The 24,137-nt window shown below is 36.1% G+C and overlaps 1 protein-coding gene across 2 annotated transcripts in view; it reads right to left on the bottom strand.

Moving 5' to 3' along the window:
• Positions 1-24,137, bottom strand: part of cdk14 (cyclin dependent kinase 14) — a 285,314-nt gene that overhangs the window by 63,620 nt on the left and 197,557 nt on the right. For both annotated transcript variants that reach the window (XM_056474723.1, XM_056474724.1), the window contains 4 exons: positions 21,555-21,618; positions 12,819-12,867; positions 8,467-8,606; positions 2,953-3,071 (listed from right to left, as the gene is read on the bottom strand). In XM_056474723.1, the coding sequence (XP_056330698.1) occupies positions 2,968-3,071; positions 8,467-8,606; positions 12,819-12,867; positions 21,555-21,618 (357 nt within the window). In that variant the 3' untranslated portion in view covers positions 2,953-2,967. The remainder of the gene's footprint in view (positions 1-2,952; positions 3,072-8,466; positions 8,607-12,818; positions 12,868-21,554; positions 21,619-24,137) is intronic.

The raw sequence follows: 24,137 nt of genomic DNA, 5'->3' as shown, positions 1-24,137 counted from the left end.
TTAACTGGTGACCGTGTTAACTGGTGACTCTTTCCAGATGTAAACTATTCACGTTTGCAGATTGGCAGATCCGTCACTTCTTCACAGCAACACAACATGCCCATACCAAATAAATATCCTTATTACTGGGTGTCAGTGTAAACATGATTGACTGTAATATTTGTGTAGCAGAACAGTATATAACCAAAATTAATGTAAAGACATCATTATAATTGACGGGATTCAAACCCAGATCAAAAGGTTCAGCGCTAGTATCAAGCAACCTATCTGACTGAGCAAACCAGGTCTATCTGGTGATGTCGGTCTTGATATCTTTATCAGTCAACATATGCTGTGCTCTGATTGTTTCCATGTACTTGTGTTTACATGTTTCTACATACTCTGTTTTGATCCATTTTGAACTTTAACTTTATAAAGGCCTGTCTGAAAAAAAGATTTGAGATATTTTCTAAAAACAATAAACAACGTTTTTATTATAATTTTATTATTTTAAATGATTATTTATAAAGTATTGGATACGAGAATATTACTCAAATCATTATTAATATCCAAGCAGAGTCTTTTAATTTTATTTTTACAAACTGATTGGGAAAAACTGCAGGTAAAAATGTGTTCTTTTACATCAAACAAAAATTTGGTAAAATTTAAAAATGAAATTAATCATCGTGAGAAAGTAATCAAATCGTTTGTTACAACATCAAATCCATCCCTGCAAAGGTGGAACAAATGATGACGGAGGAGTCAAAAAGAGAGATTTTGCGGTGTGGGAAGTCAAGGAAAATGGACTGGATGAACAATCCAACACAAAACATGGTAAACAAGCTAAAGTGAATTCAAAAATGTCCTTTCACAAAAACACGTTTACAAAGCCTAATCCTGGTTTTCAAATTAGAGCTAAATATGAATTCAATCGAGAATGCATAATGTAGACAGAGTAGGCCAGGGCTATTCAATTAGCGGCCCACGGGCCACATGCGGCCCAGAATCAACCTCCGAACTGCCCAGTGGTTCCGTCCATAGATAATAAATTAATATATATTATACATTAATTGTTATTTAATATATTATATTAATATAAAGTATTTATTATGTCTATGGTCCCACCAAAAACGCAAATTCCTTCATAAATTACGTAGCCTGCAACACGCAAACAATGCAGAGCGTGCCCGATTGGAAGAGGTGTGCCTGAGCACGGTTCACTCGGGCTCAGGCGCGGTACACTTGTAGGGTGCAAAGCGTACCTGAGCCTGAAACTGAAGACGAGACGTGACTTTTAAGGGCCTGTTACATATATTTATTAATCATTCTTACTGTTAAATGAACGCAAACTGTGGTAGATTATTAAAGATGCAAACCCCTCACTGCACCACTGCTGCACCTTTAGCAAACCTCCTAATTCCGGCAGTATGGGGATTTTATGATTGTTTATGAGCGTCAGAAGTGGCGGATCTGTTCAGTGAAATATTTGACTGCGTGTCACTGCATCCTAAACCACTAAAATGATATAACGATATAAAGAAATCTAGACTGTGCTGAGCGAGAGCGCTTCTTAAACTGAACAGCGCATCATCGATGACGTAAGCGTGCTCAGGCCCGAATGCAACATGAGTGCGGGCCGTCAGGGGAGACGGGAGGGGGTACAAGCGTGCTTCAGCCCAGTTCAAAGCAACTATACATTGTGTGAGTCCACCCTCAGATTCTGTTAATTCAGCTCTTTTTGTGTGCACCTTTTGCTCTGCAAACTAAAGTTAAAAAGAGAAACAACAAATAAACCTGATGTTTTTCAATAAATTTGTTTGTGTTGGTTTTAAAATGTGTCCATATGAGCTGCTTTGCCGCTAAAATGACTGGCCCAGCTAACCTTCTTGGTTTGACAATCTGGCCCAACTAAATTTGTAATTGAATAGCCCTGGAGTAGGCTATATAGGCTAATATTTACATTATTCTTTTAATATTCTGGCTCTGCATGGCCAGTCCTCCACTGCACCTTGGTCCCACATTCATTTCAAAGGAGCGCTCTATTGAAAATGACTCTATTGTTGCATTTCTTCCAATAGACAACAATAGGCTAAGGTGGCATCTAGTGTATATATATCTACATACATACAAACACACACATATGTTTGTTTTTGTAAATTGTGGGGACATTACATAGGTTTTCATTGCTTTTCTACTGTACAGACTGTATTACGTATAACCCAAACCCAACCCCTAAACCAGCAGCTAGCTCTCTGCAACTCTCACATGGTCGCCCACTGAAGCTAAGCAGGGCTGCTCCTGGTCAGTGCCTGGATGGGAGAGCGCATGGGAAAGCTAGGTTGCTGTTGGAAGTGGTGTAAGTGAGGCCAGAAGAGGGCGCTCAAGTCCTAAATCCCCAGTATTTTGATGGGGAGTCTATACTGCTCAGTGAGCGCCGTCTTTTGCATGAAACGATAAACCGAGGTCCTGACTCTCTGTGGTCATTAATGAGACCCGAATGTCCTTGGAAAAAAAAGCAGGGGTTTAACTCCGCATCCTGGCCAAATTTGCCCACTGGCCTCTGTCCATCATGGCCTCCTAACCATCCCCATATCATAACTTGGCTTCATCACTCAGTCTCCTCTCCACCAATCAGCTGGTGTGTGGTCTGGTGCAATATGTCTGCCGTCGCCTCATCCAGGTGGATGCTGCAACACTGGTGGTGGATGAGGAGATTCCCCCCACTGTGTAAAGCGCTTTGAGTGTCCAGAAAAAGTAAGGAATTATTATTATTAAACCCAACCCTCTCAGGAAACCAGTGCAGTTTTACTTTCTGTGTGATTTCTAAGCTTTTGGAGAAATGAGTTCATCAGCAACGGCCTCATATTTCACCCCCGTCTTCATACCTGTGTCAACCCTGTCTCATACAGATTTGTGTCCTGATATGTCACAAAAACACTTACAACACACACATGAGCTGTGTGAGTGTCTTACCTGTGTGTGTGTGTCTCAGTGTTTGCTGTTAGCTGTTGCTCTGCCGTGGCTGTTGCTCTTACTGCTGTCGCCAGATTCACTCTGTAACTTCACACCCGCCACCGTGAAGATTGAAGACACTGAAACACACACACACACACACACACACACACACACACACACACACACACACAAACACACACACACACACACACAGTCAGACTGAGGATACAGCACAATAATGACAAGAAAACACTTCCGGAAAATAGAAAATCAGCATGAAATTGAGGAAGTGGTTCTCTAAAGGGGATACGTGTGACAGCGACAGCTAGAAATATCCCACACCGGACGCACACATTCAAGATCAGAGTCATTTATTACTTTTATTTTTTGTTGATAACAGCCAAGTTCTGAATCTTACCCAACGAAACCATGCTAAGTATGTTTTCATTTTATTGCATCTGTTGTCGAAGCATCTATGTTTGCTAGGATGATTACTGAACCTGTTTAATATTTAAATTTCAGTTTATATTGATACATTTATGCAAAAATGTATTGTTTATACACTCACCGGCCACTTTATTAGGTACACTTTACTAGTACCGGGTTGGACCCCTTTTGCCTTCAGAACTGCTTTAATCCTTCATGGCAGAGATTCAACAAGATACTGGAAATATTCCTCAGAGATTTTGCTCCATATTGACATGATAGCATCACGCAGTTGCTGCAGATTTGTCGGCTGCACATCCATAATGCCAATCTCCCGTTCCACCACATCCCAAAGGTGCTCTATTGGATTGAGCTCATGTGACTGTGGAGGCCATTTGAGTACAGTGAACTCATTGTCATGTTCAGAAACCAGTCTGAGATGATTCACGTGCGTTATCCTGCTGGAAGTAGCCATCAGAAGATGGAGACACTGTGCTCATAAAGGGATGGACATGGTCAGCAACAATACTCAGGTAGGCTCTGGTGTTGACACCATGCTCAATTGGTACTAATGGACCCAAAGTGTGCCAAGAAAATCTCCCCCACACCATTACACCACCACCACCAGCCTGAACCGCTGACACAAGGCAGGATGGATTCTTGCTTTCATGATGTTGAGGCCAAATTCTGAGCCGAGCATCCGAATGTGTCAGCAGAAATGGAGACTCATCAGACCAGGCAACGTTTCTCCAATCTTCTATTGTCCAGTTTTGGTGAGCCTGTGTGAATTGTAGCCTCAGTTTCCTGTTCTTAGCTGACAGGAGCGGCACCCGGTGTGGTCTTCTGCTGCTGTAGCCCATCCGCCTCAAGGTTGGACGTGTTGTGTCTTCAGAGATGCTCTTCTGCAGACCTCGGTTGTAACGAGTGCTTATTTGAGTTACTGTTGCCTTGCGCACACAGAACTGCCGCTCACTGGACATTTCCTATTTGTCGGACCATTCTCTGTAAACCCTAAAGATGGTTGTGCGTGAAAATCCCAGTAGATCAGCAGTTTCTAAAATACTCAGACCAGCCCGTCTGGCACCAACAACCATGCCATGTTCAAAGTCACTTAAATCCCCTTTCTTTTCCCCCTCTGATCAGCAGCAGATCGTCTTGACCATGTCTACATGCCTAAATGCATTGAGTTGCTGCCATGTGATTGGCTAATTAGAAATCTGCGTTAACAAGCAGTTGGACAGCTGTACCTAATAAAGTGGCCGGTAAGTGTTTATTATCATATGCATTGTCATAGCCATGTTCAATCACCTTAATAAATGTAACCTAGTATAATTATTCAGCAAAATATTTGTTATTATAAAAAACACAATTGCTCTGCTTCTCTGAATTGATTAATCCACACATATTGAATTTAACATCAGTATTTAAGGCAAGTAAACAGGAGTAAAAGTAATCCCTAACTTTACCTTTTTCAATTTAATTACCGTAACCATGGTTACCATGTAACTCAGCACACCCTGCACTGATCCCGCAGTTTACACGACATTAATAAATCATATTTCCAGCGCTGGTGATGATGGCGGGTTTGGGTTTCTAGACGAGCTCAAGGCGTTTGTGTGGATAATATGACATGTATTGATAATCCGCAGGCAGACGCGTTTATTCCTGCACAAACACTGATTTGAATGGGAGAAGGAGGTTTTTAATTTGGCAGATTAATCCTGTTATCGGCTCACAGCAGGCTGAAGGCGGGACTCTGCGAGAGGAGGAGGATCTGTGACGCTTTTGAAGAGCCAGAATGAAGGAGAAATTAATTCTGTTGTTTCATATTCGCTCGCGCGTCCATCACAAAAGAGCGTCTGCTGCGGCGGCGGGACCACAAACCAGCGATTAACATTTCAGCGCACGCTTTGATTAAGACGCAGTTTTAAAATGCAGTTTATTCATGAAACGCTGATATACTGATTCATGGTGTTTTATGTCTTTATTAGAGCCGTTTGTTTCAGTCAAACTTCATTTTTACTGCTGCTCATAATTCTGTCGCCAGTTTTATTGCTATTTAATTATTTATAATGGTTATTTTTGTTATCATTTTGTGGAATTGATTTATCTTTTTAAATTCATTGAGTCTTTGTAGAGAATTTTATAGCTGTAAACGTTTTTGCGTTCTTGATTAAAAAAGCATTTATTTCTTTGCTGTTTTAATCTGACTGAGCCCAAGGTTTTTCTGCTGATCTGACTGCTGATATAAAGTTTTTTTACTTCATTAATGCTGTTTGTTTGTCAAACATCATTTTTACTGTTGCTCACAATTCCGAGACAGATTTATTGCTGTTTAAATACTTATAATGGTTATTTTTGTTGTATCAATATCTTGAAACATTGAATCACCATTTTGAAAGAGGGTATCAACATTTTAAAATAGGGTATCAACATTTTGAAAGAGGGTGTCAACATTTTAAAATAGGGTATCAACATTTTAAAACAGGGTATCAACATTTTGAAACAGTGTATTGGCATTTTGAAACAATGTATCAATATTTTGGAACATTATATAATTTTTAAAGAGAGTACCAACATTTTGAAACATTGTGTCAACATTTTGGAACATTATCAACAATTTGAAACGTTGTAAACGTTGAAAATGTTGTATTTACATTTTGAAACACTGTATCAACACTGTATCAACATTGGGCCAATTGAACATTGGGTCAACATTTTAGAACATTGTATCAACATTTTAGAACATTGTATCAACATTTTTAAACGTTGTATTAACATTTTGAAACGTTGTATCAACATTTTAAAACTTTTTATAAACTTTTTGAAATGTTGTATTTACATTTTGAAACACTGTATCAACATCTTGAACATTGGGTCAACATTATCAACATTTTGGAACATTGTATCAACATTTTAGAACCTTGTATTAACATTTTGAAACACTGTTTTAAAATCTTGAAACATTGTATCAACATTTTGAAACATTGTATCAACATTTTGAAACATTGTATAAACATTTTAAAACGTTGTATAAACATTTTGAAATGTTGTATTTACATTTTGAAACACTGTATCAACATATTGAACATTGGGTCAACATTATCAACATTTTGGAACATTGTATCAACATTTTAGAACCTTGTATTAACATTTTGAAACACTGTTTTAAAATCTTGAAACATTGTATCAAGATTTTGAAACGTATTAACATTTTGAAACATTGTATCAACATTTTAAAACGTTGTATAAACATTTTGAAACATTGTATCAACATTTTAAAACGTTGCATAAATGTTTTGAAATGTTGTATTTACATTTTGAAACGCTGTATCAACATCTTGAACACTGGGTCAACATTTTGAAACATTGTATCATTGTATCAACTTGAAGAACCCGCATCAGCCAATCAGACTGAAGAATGCAGTGATGAGCAGTATGTGTGTTTAGTGAATGAGGGAACTGTCTGAGCGTGTTTTATTAAAATGTGAATTACTATTCGACAGATCAGCATCAGCACACTGAGCTGAAAATGAACAGTGTTTAATATTCTGATGAGGACACCTGTGTGTGTGTGAGAGGTTTAAGAGACAGTAGAACACTGAAGGAGAGACAGCAGAGGCTGGAGATCCTCACAGATGAATATTAAACTCACTGCTGCTGCTTGGAGAAGAACAGCAGAACACACTGCTCTTTATGGCATGTTTTTAGTATATTATGAGTTTTTATTCTGTTGTTGTGTTAGATATTGTGCAATCAAACATAAACTTGAATTCAAGAAGTGCATCAAGAAGTTTACATACACACACATAACACCAAACACATGACAAAAACACGCTCAGACAGTTTCCTCATTCACAAAACACACACACTGCTCACATACACTACATTGTTCAATCGAATTGGCTGACACTTGTTCTTTATACAGTTTATACAATGATACGATGTTCCAATTTGTTGATACAATGTTCCAAAATGTTGATACAATGCTCCAAAATGTTGAACAATGTTACAAAACATTGATACGATGTTTAAAAATGTTGATACAACTTTTTAAAATGTTGAACAATGCTTCAAAATGTTGAACAATGTAACAAAACGTTGATAGGTTGTTTAAAAATGTTGATACGATGTTTAAAAATGTTGATAATGTTTCAAAAATGTTGATACAATGTTTCAAAATGTTAATACAATGTTCCAAAATGTTGAGCAATGTTACAAATTGTTGATACAATGTTCTAAAATGTTAAACAATATTCCAAAATGTTGATATGATGTTCCAAAATGTTGATCCGATGTTCCAAAATATTGATACAATGTTCCAAAATGTTGATACGATGCTCCAAAATATTGATACAATGTTCCAAAATGTTGATTCAATGTTTAAAAATCTTGATAATGTTTCAAAAATGCTGATACAATGTTTCAAAATGTTGATTGAATGTTTCAAAATGTTGATACAATGTTCCAAAATGTTGATAATGTTTCAAAAATGTTGATGCAATGTACCAAAATGTTGAACAATGTTACAAAATGTTGATACAATGTTCCAAGATATTAATACAATGTTCCAAAATGTTGATTTAATGTTTAAAAATATTGATACAATGTTCCAAAATGTTGATTCAATGTTTAAAAATCTTGATAATGTTTCAAAAATGCTGATACAATGTTTCAAAAAGTTGATTGAATGTTTCAAAATGTTGATACAATTTTCCAAAATGTTGAACAATGTTACAAAATGTTGATACAATGTTCCAAAATGTTGATTCAATGTTTAAAAATCTTGATAATGTTTCAAAAATGCTGATACAATGTTCCAAAATGTTGATTCAATGTTTAAAAATGTTGATACAATGTTCCAAAATGTTGATACGACATTCCAAAATGTTGATAATGTTTAAGAAATGTTAATACGATGTCACAAAATGTTGATAATGTTCTTAAGTGTTGATACAATGTTACAAAATGTTGATACAGATTCAAAGTGACACAGAAAAAAAACATCTATTACCAATTACTATAATAAAATACTAAAATCATATATGTGTTAGTCTGTGTATGTGTGCGCATATGTGCATGTGTGTGTGAGTGTGTTTGACTCACTGTCCGGCAGCTCCCAGAGTCTGGAGGGCAGATGGCTGAAGTACTCGTGATGAAGCGCCGCCTGAGCTGAGAGACGCTTCTTTGGGAAGCACTGCAGAAACCTGGAAGCCAGTTCTTCAGCGTGATCTACATAACCCAGCCTGCCAACACACACACACACACATGATATCAGTGCCAAGATCATCACACACACACACACACACACACACACACACACACACACACACACACACACACACACACAGACACACACAGACACACACACACACACACACACACACACACACAGAGAGAGACATCGTCAAGATCAGCACACATGTATACAGAAACACACACATTTATAGACACATATACGCACACACACACAGGATGACAGTGCCAAAATCACCACACACACACACATACATACAGAACCCACACACACACATGCACACACAGTGACAGTGCCAAGATCACCACAGACACACACACAGAAAGACACACACACACAGACAGACAGGCACACACTCCTGCTGTCATGTGGCTGGATGCGTGTTGATATTTTATGGAGAAAATGCAAAGCGAGTTTTTCACCTACAAACGTCCTCTAAACTGCAAAGACGACCAACATAAACACACTCATATATTCACCACACACATGCACACACACTCACACACACACACACACACAAGCACACACAGCAGGTTTTTGGACCAGCACTCGCTCTCATTGACAGGACAGATGAGCTGAGGTCAGTTGCTGCAAATTAATTTAGCACTGCACAATCAGAGTTTCTCCTGTCACTTCTCTAAAACATGCATATGTGTGTTTTTTTAAATAAATTTTAAGTTTAAAGGGGTGCTCCTCTGCGATATATGTTAAACTTTCATCGATGTGTAATGTAGCTGTGTGAACAATCAATATCTCTGAATGTAAGCCGCTTAAAGCTCATTGCAAAGGGAGACATTAGGTGTGTCCCAAATGGCATACTTATGCACTATTCCACGCCATTTTGTAGTATAAATAGTGTAAGTAGTGTATTCACACTGAAAACTCTAACACTAATAAGTGCACTTTAATTACCAGGAGGATGCACTTATTCAGCAGGTAAAATGAAGTGTGTAATGTTGGACACTTCACACACTCAACAGCTGCTGCTTTGCTCACGTAGCGGAAGGGGCGGAGCTATCCGACGCACATGTTGTTTATTTTGGATTGTGAAAGCAAAATTCTCCTATGAGTGATTATAGCGCCTCCCGATGGTGAATGTGGTTATACTTATAGCAGGTATTATTGGGTACTTTAGTCATTTATTTCACTGATTTGGCAACCGTCAAACGTCATCAGGGAAACGGTTTGGAATTTCCGCTTAGTAAAAAAACATTAGTGCTCCATTTGGGACGACACTACATACATATACTGTACTGTTGAGTGTGTAAGTGCATAAGTACATAGTGCATGAGTGCATAGTGTATAGCAGTAGAGTCGCTACAAGTAGTGACGCTACTAGCTTAACTACATTACTTAGTAGCATGGCGGTAGCGTCGCTACTTTATAAATCTAATAGCTTTTCAGTAGGGAAGCTATTTTATTAGTCAAGTAGTGCAGTAGCGTCCACACAAGCTACATTTCAATAAGTGACGGCACCGACATTCACGGAGCTGTGAGGCCGGAGTCTAGCCGATGAAGGTATATCCATATGATGGCGAGAATGACGACTTTTTTCTTCTTCCTGTTTTAAGGTGTTCGACAACAAAGTTTTTGGTGCGTTACTCTCGCTCTGGTAAAACTTGCTTGATGGAAAGATGACTGAGGGAGAGGAGTTATTTCTGAAGCAGGATTTCTCGTGAACATACCTAGAGAAGTACATGTTACAATGCAATTTTGTGTTTTGCTATATACTATAATGTGTTTCTGATTAGTGCAGCATATTATTTACAGTAAATAACTGAACTGAACTATTCTGCCTCATATGTTTCATAGACAGTTTTATTGTAAGGGTCAAATAGCTTTGATTATTGTAAAAAATAGCTTAGATGTAGCTGAGCTACTTTTGCCATGTAGCTTTTAGCTTAGCTTGCTTTCCCAAGGGGTAGCTTTTAGTGTAATTAAGCTACATATTAAGTAGAATAGCTAACAGCTTAGCTCACTACATTTTTCAAGTAGCTTGTCCAACACTGGTGTATAGTATGCCATTTGGGACGCAGCTATTGGCTTTTACAGAGTTAGCTTAGCAAAGCCTACAGCGAATGAATTTGGGGACTAAAAAAAAATTACATCCGGGTTAATGAGATCACAAACACTTCAGGTTACGCACATACACCCTGCACAGTGAAGGGGCATGGCCAGAGGCGCTGTTATGTTACAGCAGAGAAAGCTAAAATGGCGTCCAAACGCTGCTATTTCCACAGAGCTTCTTTTGTTTCTCTATTTGGACTTGAAAAGGACACGACACCGAGAGAGAAGAGCTTACAGTTAATTTAATTCAAGAGTTCACACTTAGATATGCTTGGCATTTAAAGCAGGTTTGGCATGCTGTCCTGGGAGAGAACCCTGAGCTCGGAGATACTTGAGCCCAGGGCTCCCGCCTGGTCAATGAGCATATAAGGGGGTCCAAGATCAGGTTCTTGAGAGCTCCCCCTGGTAAAGGGAGGAAAAGGATGAGATGGGGTGGAAGGGGGGATTCTTCCAAAATGAAGACAAAGCAGTAGGGTGAAATCGGTCCATTTAGAGTAAGCTTGAATCAATCTGATTAGATCATAACTGATTATAGATGAGAGGCCAGCCACGATCAATCATATCACCTGCTCCTCTCCAAATTAGTTTGTAAAACTTCACTTATGTTCCAGAGAATTATATAAATATATAGCTCTAGCATTTGACAAAGGACAGAGTCCAGAATATCTCCCAGTTCAGTGCTGGACTCAACTAAAACCTCCTCAGAGAAGGAGCAGCTCCAACCAGAATAGCAGAAGCTGTGTACTGAGCCACAACCTGTGAGTGTTTTTATTTGTTCATATTGATCTATGACATAAACAGTGTCTAGCGTTAACGGTATATTGCTCCCGAGGACGTAACCAAGGATGTAAACAACGGGAAATGCATGCACATAGGCACACACACATTTGTCGCACAGCATGAACAGAAGTTAAAGAGCACCTATTATGCAGAAATGACTTTTATGAGGGGTTTAAACCCAGTTTTGTGTCAGTAGTGTGTGAATATCTCCAACCTCTAATGATACCAATTAATAACTCCTACTTGTTTATAGTCAGACCTGATCAAAACAGTCTACAGAAACACTTTGATTGACATTCTCTCTTTGTATGATGTCATCAGAGGGGGAAAACCCTGCCCACCTCTCCCTCATTAGCATGGGACATTAGTCTTGTTTTTGTATCTGTCACTATGCTGACGCACAGGCGTCTGTAGCTCCGCCCTCTTCTGAAAAGAGCACAATCTCATTTGAATTTAAAGCGACAGTCACCAAAACACCACAATTCAGATCAAAGCATAAAGGGGTCAGTTTCAGAGAGCATTATCTGTGTGCTATTATCTGCTCAAACTGAAACACACACACTCTAGAGACAGCAGAAACACATTTTACAGTTTGTAAATTAAAAAGTGGCAGAATAGGTCCACTTTAAACAAAAGAACTGATTTATGAAGCAGATTTCAGCTGAAAGCATTTGACACACACTTTCCATTCACACAACAATACAATCTATCATAAAAACTACACTTCAAGAGTTCACACTGAGCTGATGATCGATTATAAAGCTTGGCATGCTGTCCCGGGAGAGAGCCCTGATCTCATAAGATCCTCGAGCCCGGGGCTCCCTCCCGTTTGCAAGGCGAGAGGGGAGTTTGAGCTCAGGTAGATCTGGAGAACTCCCTTGCTATAGTAGCTAATGAACAGATAGGGATTGCTTTTAAGAGATGTCTACTTACTAGCAGCATGTCTATGGTGCTGATTTGGATTAGTCAATTAACTTAAGTTGCATGTTTTTGGACGATGGGAGAAAAGCGGAGAATCCGAGGGAAACCCACGTGAGCATGGAGAGAAACGTCGGCTGGCTTGATAAAACTAGAACCAGTGACGTTCTTACTGTGAGGCAACAGTGCTAACCACTGTGCCACCGTGCCACCCATCTAGGAAAGGGGGAGTAGGGGTCGAAGGGGGGATCTTCAAATGAAGATGGCTGTGATATGGAACTCGGGGTATTTATAGTGAATTAGGAATCGTCTGATTGGTGAATCATAAATTGGATAATGCGGGAGCAGCCGCTAGCAATCATAAACACGTGATCCTCTCGACATTAGTTTATAAATAAACTTCACTAAATATAACAGAAACGTTGGAGTCACTTACTTATTCCAGGCTTGTCTGAGTTTTTTGGGACTGTAGACTGTGAAACGATCTGTGGAGCAGAGGAAAAACACAGACGTCTGCTTAACAAACATGCATTTATATGAACAAAACACAGTAAAAATAGCACCATATCTGTATCATTTCAAACAGCTGTTTATTAAGTGGAGGCATAGTAATGTCTACTGTATAAACTACTTCAGTATTCAGAATAACATGAAATAACCAGAAATCAGTATAATAAGAGCAATTGATATTTATGATTATCATCAATGATCGAGACTTTGTAAAGTAAGTTTAAGGCGTTCTGAAATGTATTTTTGTTTCGTTTTTTGTTTCTGGACTGTGGTTTGAGTATGAAGAGTCGGGATGTTATTCTGAACACACTCTCTTTGTTCTAGATGAAGATTCATTAGTTTGGCCTCCTGCTGATATCTGATCAATACACAACATCTATAGGGCATTCAGGTATGAGACGTGTCAGTACAAACACACACACGCACACACACACACACACACACACACACACACACACACACAGACACACACAGACACACACAGACACACACACACACAGCATTTTCAATCAATGCACCAGATCTAAAACCCAGCAGCTTCATGACCTGCAACCAAACACCCCAAACCCTTCACTAACACCCACATATGGGAAAATATACTATAGTAATTTTTAGTAAATACTATAGGCCCAGTTTCACAAACAGGGCTTAGATTAATCCAGGATTAGGCCTTAGTTAAATTAGCCACATTTATAAAAATATTTAAGCCACATTTATAAAAATGGCCTTAGAAAAATATATTAGTGGTGTGCACCTGGAGACGTATTTTAAGACATCTCACCACAAGTTATTTTGAGTTGAGTCAGCTCAAACATGCAATTTAATCTTGACTCGCCTTAAACCTTGTTTGTGAAACCAGGGGATAGTGTTTTTGAGCATGTTTTTATGTTACAGCCTTATTCCACAATGGATTAAATTCATTGATTTCCTCAACATTCTACACACAATCCCCCATAATGACAATGTGAAAAAAGAATTTTTGAAATTGTTGCAAATTTATTAAAATAAAAAAGCTGTAAAATCAGATGTACATCAGTATTCATAGCCTTTGCTCAATACTTTGTTGATGCACCTTTGGCAGCGATTACAGCCTCAAGTCTTTCTGAATATGATGCCACAAGCTCGGCACACCTGTCTTTAGGAATTTTGGCCCGTTCCTCTTTGCAGTACCTCTCAAGCTCTATCAGGTTGGATGGGAAGCGACGGTGTACAGCCATCTTCAGATCTCTCCAGAGATATTCAATAGGATTTAGGTCTGGGCTCTGGCTGGGCCACTCAAGGACATTCACAGAGTTGTTGTGAAGCCACTCCACTGATATTTTGGCTGTGTGCTTTGGGTCATTGTCCTGCTGGTAGATGAAGCGTCGCCCCAGTCTGAGGTCAAGAGCACTCTGAAGCAGATTTTCATTCAGGATGTCTCTGTACATTGCTGCATTCATCTTTCCCTCTATCCTGACTAGTCTTCCAGTTCCTGCTGCTGAAAAACATCCCCACAGCATGATGCTGTCTGTACCATGCTTCACTGTAGGGATGGTATTAGCCTGGTGATGAGCGCTGCCTGCGTTTCTCCTGGTTTTCTCCTAACGTAACGCCTGGCATTCAGTCCAAAGAGTTCAATTTGAGTCTCATCAGAGCAGAGAGATTAGTTTCTTATGGTCTGAGAGTCCTTCAGATGCCTTTTGGCAAATTCCAGGCGGGGAGCGGCTTCCGTCCTGCCACTCTACCATACAGGCCTGATTGGTGGATTGCTGCACAGATGGTTGTCCTTCTGAAAGGTTCTCCTCTCTCCACAGAAGAACGCTGGAGCTCAGACAGAGTGACCATCGGGTTATTGATCACCTCTCTGACTAAGGCCCTTCTTTCCCGATCACTCAGCTTAGATGGCCGGCCAGCTCTAGGAAGAGTCCTGGTGGTTCAAACATCTTCCACTTACGGATGATGGAGGCCGCTGTGCTCATTTGAACTGTCAGAGCAGCAGAGATGTTTCTGTAACCTTCCCCAACCAGACAATCCTGTCTCGGAGGTCTACAGACATTTCCTTTGTCTTCATGCTTGGTTTGTGCTTTGACATGCACTGTCAACCCTGAGGCCTTATATAGACAGGTGTACGCCTTTTCAAATCATGTCCAATCAACTGAATTGACCACAGGTGAACTCCAATGAAGCTGCTGAAACATCTCAACAATGATCAGTGGAAACAGAATAAATCTGAGCTCAATTTAGAGCTTCATGCTAAAGACTGTGAATACTGATGTACATGTGATTTATCAGCTTTTTTATTTTTAATTAATTTGCAACAATTTCAAAAACTCTTTTTTCACATTGTCATTATGGGGGATTGTGTGTAGAATGTTGAGGAAATCAATGAATTTAATCCATTGTGGAATAAGGCTGTAACATAAACAAATGTGGAAAAAGTGAAGCGCTATCAATACTTTCCGGATGCACTGTAATATAAAGCACTTGAATCAATCTGTTGTGGTGATTCTACAGTTGCTATGGTAACACAACAACTACTGTAATATAAACAAATGACCCAATACTGTAGCTTTTGACAACTATAATATATATTACACAACAATACAATGCAGTTTACTGTAGTATAGTACAGTATTTATCACAGTTTATCATTTGACTATAGTTATTACTGAGGTATGCTGGAGCATTCATTTACTATAGTATGGTTTTAAAACACTATAGTATTTACAACAGTATTTTCTCAAGACACTGTTACACGTGTTCTCAGACAGTATATGGATATTAAAGTAAACACTGCCATCTGCTGACACAACACTGAACTACACAGACAAATCACAGGAGAATGTAAACAATGACAATGAGTTACTTTCAGACAAAAACACCACACCAATATGATGTTAATATTATTATTTATTTACTTATTTTTTGTTGTTTGTATGCATCTATACATGCATTTCTAATCAGTTTGTAAGTGATTGTTTATGTACAGTTGAAATCTTTATGAGTTTTTAATCATTTTTCTAATATTCCCAAGTGCTGATAAAGAGAGAAAAGATAATTCAACACATTTCTAAACATAATAGGGTAACACTTTATTGTCATGCTCCATTAGAGTATTAGTAAACTGTCTGTTTAATATCTGCTGATATGCTCCTTCAACAGACTTTTAACAGACTATAAATAAAACTTAGCAAGTGCATGTCAACTCACACTAACCCTAACCCCAACCTAACAGTCTACTTATAATAAACTGAGAATTAGTTGGCATGTAGATGCAATGTAACCTAAATTCAACAAATGGAGCATCAGAATAAAGCGTGACCCATAATAGTTTTAATAACTCATCTCTAATAACTGATTTATTTTCTCTTTGTCATGATGACAGTAAATAATATTAGACTAGATATTCTTCAGGACACTTTTATACAGCTTAAAGTGACATTTAAAGGCTTAACTAGATTAATTAGGTTAATTATAGGCAAGTCTTTAAAAGCCTTTTTCACACAGTGATACCGGTAAACATCCGGGAAATTTCCGGAACGACTTTACTGGTAAATTCATTTAGAAAAGCTGTTTACACAGGCACGGACGTTCCGTAGTGTTTCCGGAATAGAACATTCACACATGCATTCCAAAATACCGGTGAATATCTCTTTCCGGGAATCTTCCTACTGAGTTCACACAGAGCAGCAGTCCGGCAAATTACCGGTAATGTTACAACTTCTCTTTCTGGAAAATTACCAGAACAAAAATTGCCTGTAATTTTCTGAAAAGGTCTGTATGTGTGAAAGGGGCTACTGAACAACAGTGATTTGTGTGTGTGTTTTATTACGTGGTTAAATAATAAAATAAAATAAATGAAACTGTCTGCATTCAAAATCGCTCCTATAGCCTTAGGTAGTGCACTATTTGAGGGAGCAGCCATTACTAGTGCAGTCCAAAGCACACTCTTCATCTCTATAAAACAAAACCTTTTCCTCTCCTAACACTAGCATTTAATTCTCTGAGCGCTGAACAGTTCCTCAGTATAATCAGCACTTGTGTTGTGTGTATTGCCTCTTCTTGGTGAATCACTGAATGCCTCCTCAATTGTATGCCACTTTGGACAAAAGCGTCTGCTAAATGACTAAATGTAAACGATGATGTCATCAGTACTGTAGAGCTGGGGTTCCCAAACTTTTCAGCCAGCGACCCCCCCCAAAAAACAGTGCCAGTGACTCTCCACCTCCAATATTCTCTCAGGTGGTTATAAATCTATAAATCTTGCACACAACGGTGCACACATACCAATAGGCTCAAGTCTATTCATCATTTAATTTAGAAGAATGCCACTCTGAGACCATCCTCTGTGTTCAGTTGTGGCCTGTATTTATTTTTAATGTACATGAGTGCCGTGTTAGAAAGTTTAACCTGGTGCCATGAAATCAGTGTGCAGCATCTGATGCTATAGATATAAATATAAAATATAATATACTTTATTTTAAATGTAATATAAATATAATTATACATATTTAATATATATAATTTAATATAAAGTGATCACAGCAGGGGTCACAAAAAATTATAAAATAAAATAAAAAATCGAAAGGCTGATAGATTTTTATTTGCATGTTGTTGTTTTTAATGTTTATTATTAACATGTTAGCAATGTTACTATTAACTATTATTTTGTTCTTCAGTTATGGATAAAATATGGCAACTCTGTTAGTAAAATGAATTAGACTTTTGGAAATCACCAAGTGATGCCCCTTCCATGGGTGTAGATTTAGAGCATCCCCCCCAATATCCGCCAGCTATTGAAATGTCCCCACCAATAATTCAATCCACTTTTTAAAAATCACGCTGTCAGTATTAACCGAGACATGCAGAAAGCAATAATATCCGCTCCTCCCGCCCCCAAAATGCATTTGGACATTTTGATTGGCTGTGCCTTTCCCGGCTGTCGTGTGAGAGTCTGTGGCTGCGTTAGATTATAAGCAGCACCAAATGCAATGGGTTGTTTTTCCCGTGCAAGAATAAGGTGTGTCGTGTGGGTGTGTGACACACACAAGGGAGGATGGTAGCAAGCAATAAAAAAAGTGGCGCTAAGGTGCTTTTTTTCAACGAAAGTGTAAGTCACGCTACTGAATGAGTCTATCATGATAATGCCATAAATGCTTGTGTTGTTTCCCCCGCATTAACGCACAGTCTATCCTTATAGCAGACTGATTTAGGCTAGTCTGTGAATAATATGCCCTGAACACTGCAGAATAAACAGCTAAAGTTTGTGACCCCTGCCAGTTCTCCTAATCTCTCAGAGTAGCATGTCCAATTTTGGTTGAAACAATTTGTCAGAAATAATACAGCCTGTATATAGGCATAATATATGAGACAGGTTTTATTTGCACTATTGCTAAAATAAACAAAAGTCTTTATTAAACTCTCTCTTTATATCAGTCAATACACATTTTTCTTCACTATCAGGCCTGTCACAGCTGTTTGAAAGGGGTGCTAATTTTTTCTGAAAAACTGAACCTTTTTGCAGTTATCTGCCTGATTTCTATTTAATCATGAGGTATAAATATGGCATTTTAATGACATTTTAAGAACTAACACTTACTGGATTATATTGCCAGATGGTTATCATAACCACACTTTTTAATGTACCAAAAAATATTTCCAACCATTCTGTCATACTGCTTACCACACTATTATACTGTTTTAAGTGTTTATTTACAAATGTGCATTAAAACTAAATGTTTTATATTACAGTTTTATAAAAATAATGAAAATTTATAATAAAAAAATTGAAAAGATTCTATTTTTTTTAATTATTATTATTATATTTAGGGGTTTTTTCACCTTTATTTGGAAAGGACAGTAGAAGTTGCAGAAAAAAAAGTATTAGGAGCAGAGAGAGGTGAGGGGTTGGCAAAAGACCTCGAGCCGGGAATCGAACTCGAGTCGCCGTGAGCACCATGGTGCTATAAGTCGGCACACTTAACCACTACGCTATTGGCCGATGAAAAGATTCTTATTTTTAAAATACAAATTTATTATCATCTATCATTAATTTGTTTTCGTTTTTGTCTAAACGTTTAAATTAAACACTGAAGCCTACAGGCAAATAACAATCTGCCCAGTACATTCAACTTTCCTCAGTCAGAATTTGACCATTTGAATAATAAAGAAATTCAATTAAAAATTCAATTCATAATAATAATAATAATAATAATAATAATAATAATAATAATAACAATAATATTAATAATAATAATAATAATAATAACATTAATAATAATAATAATAATAATAATAATAATAACAATAACAATAATAACAATAATAATAATAATAATAACAATAATAATAATAATAACAATAATAATAATAATAAAACTAATAATAATAATAATAATAAAACTAATAATAATAATAACATTAATAATAATAATAATAATAATAATAATAATAATAATAAAAAAATAATAACATTAATAATAATAATAATAATAATGATAATAATAATAATAACAATAACAATAACAATAACAACAACAATAACAATAATAATAATAATAATAATAATAATAAAAATAATAACATTAATAATAATAATAATAATGATAATAATAATGATAATAATATTAATAGCAATAATAATAACAATAATAATAATAATAATAATAATAATAATAATAACAATAACAATAATAATAAAACTAACAATAATAATAACATTAATAATAATAATAATAATAATAATAATAATAATAATAATAATAATGATAATGATAATAATAATAATAATAATAATAATAACAATAATAATAATAATAATAATAAGGATAATAATAATGATAATAATAATAATAATAATAATAATAATGATAATAATAATAATAATAATAATAATAATAATAATAATGATAATAATAATAATAATAATAATAATGATAATAATAATAATAATAATAATAATAATAATAATGATAATAATAATAATAATGATAATAATAATAATAATAATAATAATGATAATAATAATAATAATAATAATAATAATAATAATAATGATAATAATAATAATAATGATAATAATAATAATAATAATAATAATGATAATAATAATAATAATAATAATAATAATAATAATAATAATGATAATAATAATAATAATAATAATAATAATAATAATAATAATGATAATAATAATAATAATAATAATAATAATGATAATAATAATAATAATAATGATAATAATAATAATAATAATAATAATAATAATAATAATAATAATGATAATAATAATAATAATAATAATAATAATAATAATAATAATAATGATAATAATAATAATAATAATAATAATGATAATAATAATAATAATAATAATAATAATAATAATGATAATAATGATAATAATAATAATAATAATAATAATAATAATAATGATAATAATAATAATAATAATAATGATAATAATAATAATAATAATAATAATAATAATACAACTTTTGGTCTTTCGAATCACCAGAACTCCACTTGGCTACAGGCCTAAAACCTAATAAATTGTATTGTATTGTTATTTGATTCACCCGTCCCCCACCAATGTGCAAACCTACGCCCATGGCCCCTTCTTTGTTGAGAACCACTGCTGTAGTGTACAGTCTCAGTCAGCAGAGGGCAGTGTGTCCTCATATCTAACACTACACTGACTAGTACACTGCATACAGCAAACCCAGATCTACACACACACACACACACACACACACACACACTATAGCATAATGTTGTGTTTAAAGGGAAAGTTCAACCCCGAAATAAAATAAATCTGTTTAATTTTTTTATTTCAACTTGTTTCAACAAAGGAAGATATTCTGAAGAATGCTGGAAGACAAAAACAGCCATTGTTAGTGTGAATAGTGTGTTTTGTGTTCAACAGTAGAAAGAAACTCATAAAAGAGTTCAGGGAAACCCGTTAGAGTTTAGGTGCCTCATTACCTGCCTATTAGTTTAGTTCATGTGTTGTACAAGGACAATATACAACAATACATTACATGGCAGAACGTTCGCCTCACAGCAAGAAGGTCGCTGGTTCGAGCCTCGGCTGGGTTAGTTGGAGTTTGCATGTTCTGCCAATGTTGGTTTCCTCCGGGTGCTCCGGTTTCCCCCACAAGTCCAAAGACAAGCGCTCCAGGTGAACTGGGTTAGCTAAATTGTCCGTAGTGTATGTGTGTGAATGAGTGTGTATGGGTGTTTCCCAGTGATGGGTTGCGGCTGGAAGGGCATCAGCTAAAACATGTGCTGGATAAGTTGGCAGTTCATTCTGCTGTGGCATCCCCGGATTAATAAAGGGACTCAGAAAATGAATGAATGAATAAACATTAACCCATTTCAATCATAGGCAAGGTGTATGGAGACAGGTTATAGCAGAAAGTGTGTGTGTGTGTGTGTGTGTGTGTGTGTGTGTGTGTGTGTGTGTGTGTGTGTGTGTGTGTGTGTGTGTGTGTGTGTGTGTAACCAGTAATATCACATAAAATCTAACCCCACTCGCTCACATTATATTTGACTGTCCTCAAGGGCAAGTGTTCTAGTGTGTGTGAGAGTGTTTGAGTGTGTTCTAGTGTGTGTGTGTGAGTGTGTGTGAGTGTGTGTGTGTGTGTGTGTGTGTTTGACGCTCAGCGCACAGGATGATGTTTACCTGGTTTGAAGTGTGGCAGTGAGTGAACACCTGGCCACGTCTCCTCTGACGGCGTCCCCAAAACCTGCACACACACACAATCACACACAAGAGAAGAGCACAGTGAGTCCTTCAGGAGAAAACACACTCAAGATGAAGGACAGAAGGACACACAGATGACGACCTCACAGGATTATACTCTACTGTTAACAATAGTCTGTGTGTCATGCAAGAGTGTGTGTAAGAGTAAGAGTGTCTGTGTGTGTGTGTATATATGTTTTGGTGTAATGATATGGGAATGATGGCATTACAACATTATGAGGACATCCTTTGTGTCCTCATAATTTAAAAGTGTTAAAAATCCTCCTTTAGTAGTGATGCCTGACACATTAGTAGTGATGCCTGACCTGTTAAACAGCACTAGTGAATTGAGTGTGTGTGCAGGATCAGTGTGTCCAGCAGGGGGCGGTGTTGAATTACACTCAGGAATAGCTTATATATCAAGGTAAACTCTTAGTAATGGAATAATCGCATGCTGAACATCAGCTTGCCACAAGTTAATTATTCTGCTGTAAATATGTTTGTGCTGCTTTAGAATCATGACGAGTAATTTAATTAGCGCAGAATGCAAAACAAATTCATATTGCTTAAATACATTAAATGTCCAGAAACGAACAAAAGCAGCTAACGGCAGCATCGACCATTTATGATCTGTGATGAGATGAGCCATGGAAATAAATAGATCCTGAAATATAAAACATGACAGGATCACATCTAACCACAACATCAGAACAGAAAAACAAACATAATAGTAGATTTTATATATATTATATTTTGAAGTTTAATTTGCCAGCTGTTTTCAGCTTGTTCATATTTTAATATTTATGTTTAATAAAGATAAATTAAAATAATTGTGCATTTTGGAAGAGCATCCGCTACCTAAAACATATAATGGAACAGTTGGCGGTTCATTCCCCTGTGGAAACCCTGATATATAAGGAACTAAGCCGAAGGAAAATGAATGAATGAATAATTCAGCATTTTTTAATTAGCGGATAGTTACACTAGATTTAAATCTCTTATATTAGAAATGTAATTATAAATGAAATAATAGAAGTGAGTCATGTTAAATACAATTATTCAAAATATATATATATAAATATATTTATTAAAGAGAATCTATAAATCATCTATGTTCAGTTTGACTTGGGTAATATTAGACAAAAACACCACAAGATCACATTTAACCACAAAATCTAAAGAAGAAAAATCCATTTTGCTGTACTTTAACTTTTTTATTTTTGCAAATTTTAGTATTTTTGCTTAAATGCAGATTTACTACATACATTTGTGATTGTGTGCATGGTTACATTGCAAAATTTACGTGAAAATGTACACATTTTGAAATGGGAATTTCATATATTAGAAATGAATTTATAAAGGAAATAAATTAGTAATTTAATTAGTCTATAGTAATATCTATATATATATATATGTATGTATATATATGTATATATATATATATGTATGTATATATATGTATATATATATATATGTATGTATATATATGTATATATATATATATATATATATATATATATATATATACATATATATACACAGTGCTCTGCAAAAGATCAGTACATACAACTTTGAAAATGAATATTTTTCTCCATTTCTCAGTGAATATAGGCAACGTATTTTCATGCATTTAAACAAAACAGATTTGTTAAACAGATATATTTAATAAAATTACTTTAGTCACCAAACATATTCAGAAATTGAAAGATAACACAATTAAATTCAAACAAAAAATGCAAAAAAAAATAAATAAATAAAAATTACCACCTAGAAAATTTCAACTAAATTTTTCCACCTTTTTGCTTCTTTTGATTTTGTATTTACATACATTTGTGTGTACTAGCTTTTGGACCATTATTGTAAGTTATTTTGTTAGATAAGCTTCAGATTTGGCTTCAGTACTGACTAATCTAATGTACAGTGCATCCGTAAAGTATTGATAGCGCTTCACTTTTTCCACATTTGTTGATGTTACAGTCTTATTCCACAATGAATTAAATTCATTGATTTCCTCAACATTCTACACACAATCCCCCATAATGACAATGTGAAAAAAGAGTTTTTGAAATTGTTGTAAATTTATTACAAATAAAAGAGCTGAAAAATCACATGTACATCAGTATTCACAGCCTTTGAAGCTCTAAATTGAGCTCAGGTACATTCTGTTTCCACTGATCATTCTTGAGATGTTTCAGCAGCTTCATTGGAGTTCACCTGTGGTCAATTCAGCTGATTAGGCATGATTTGAAAAGGCATACACCTGTCTATATAAGGTCCCAGGGTTGACAGTGCATGTCAAAGCACAAACCAAGCATGAAGACAAAGGAATTGTCTGTAGACCTCTGAGACATGATTGTCTAGAATCGCCAGGACTCTTCCTAGAGCTGGCCGGCCATCTAAGCTGAGTGATCGGGGGAGAAGGGCCTTAGTCAGGGAGGTGATCAATAACCCGATAGTCACCGATTGTCTGAGCTCCAGCGTTCTTCTGTGGAGAGAGGAGAACCTTACAGAAGGACAACCATC

The sequence above is a fragment of the Danio aesculapii genome, chromosome 16, assembly GCF_903798145.1.
Source record: "Danio aesculapii chromosome 16, fDanAes4.1, whole genome shotgun sequence".
NCBI classification, from domain to species: domain Eukaryota; kingdom Metazoa; phylum Chordata; class Actinopteri; order Cypriniformes; family Danionidae; genus Danio; species Danio aesculapii.
The sequence above is the reverse complement of the archived record's forward strand: the minus strand, read 5'-3'. Positions and strand labels throughout refer to the sequence as shown.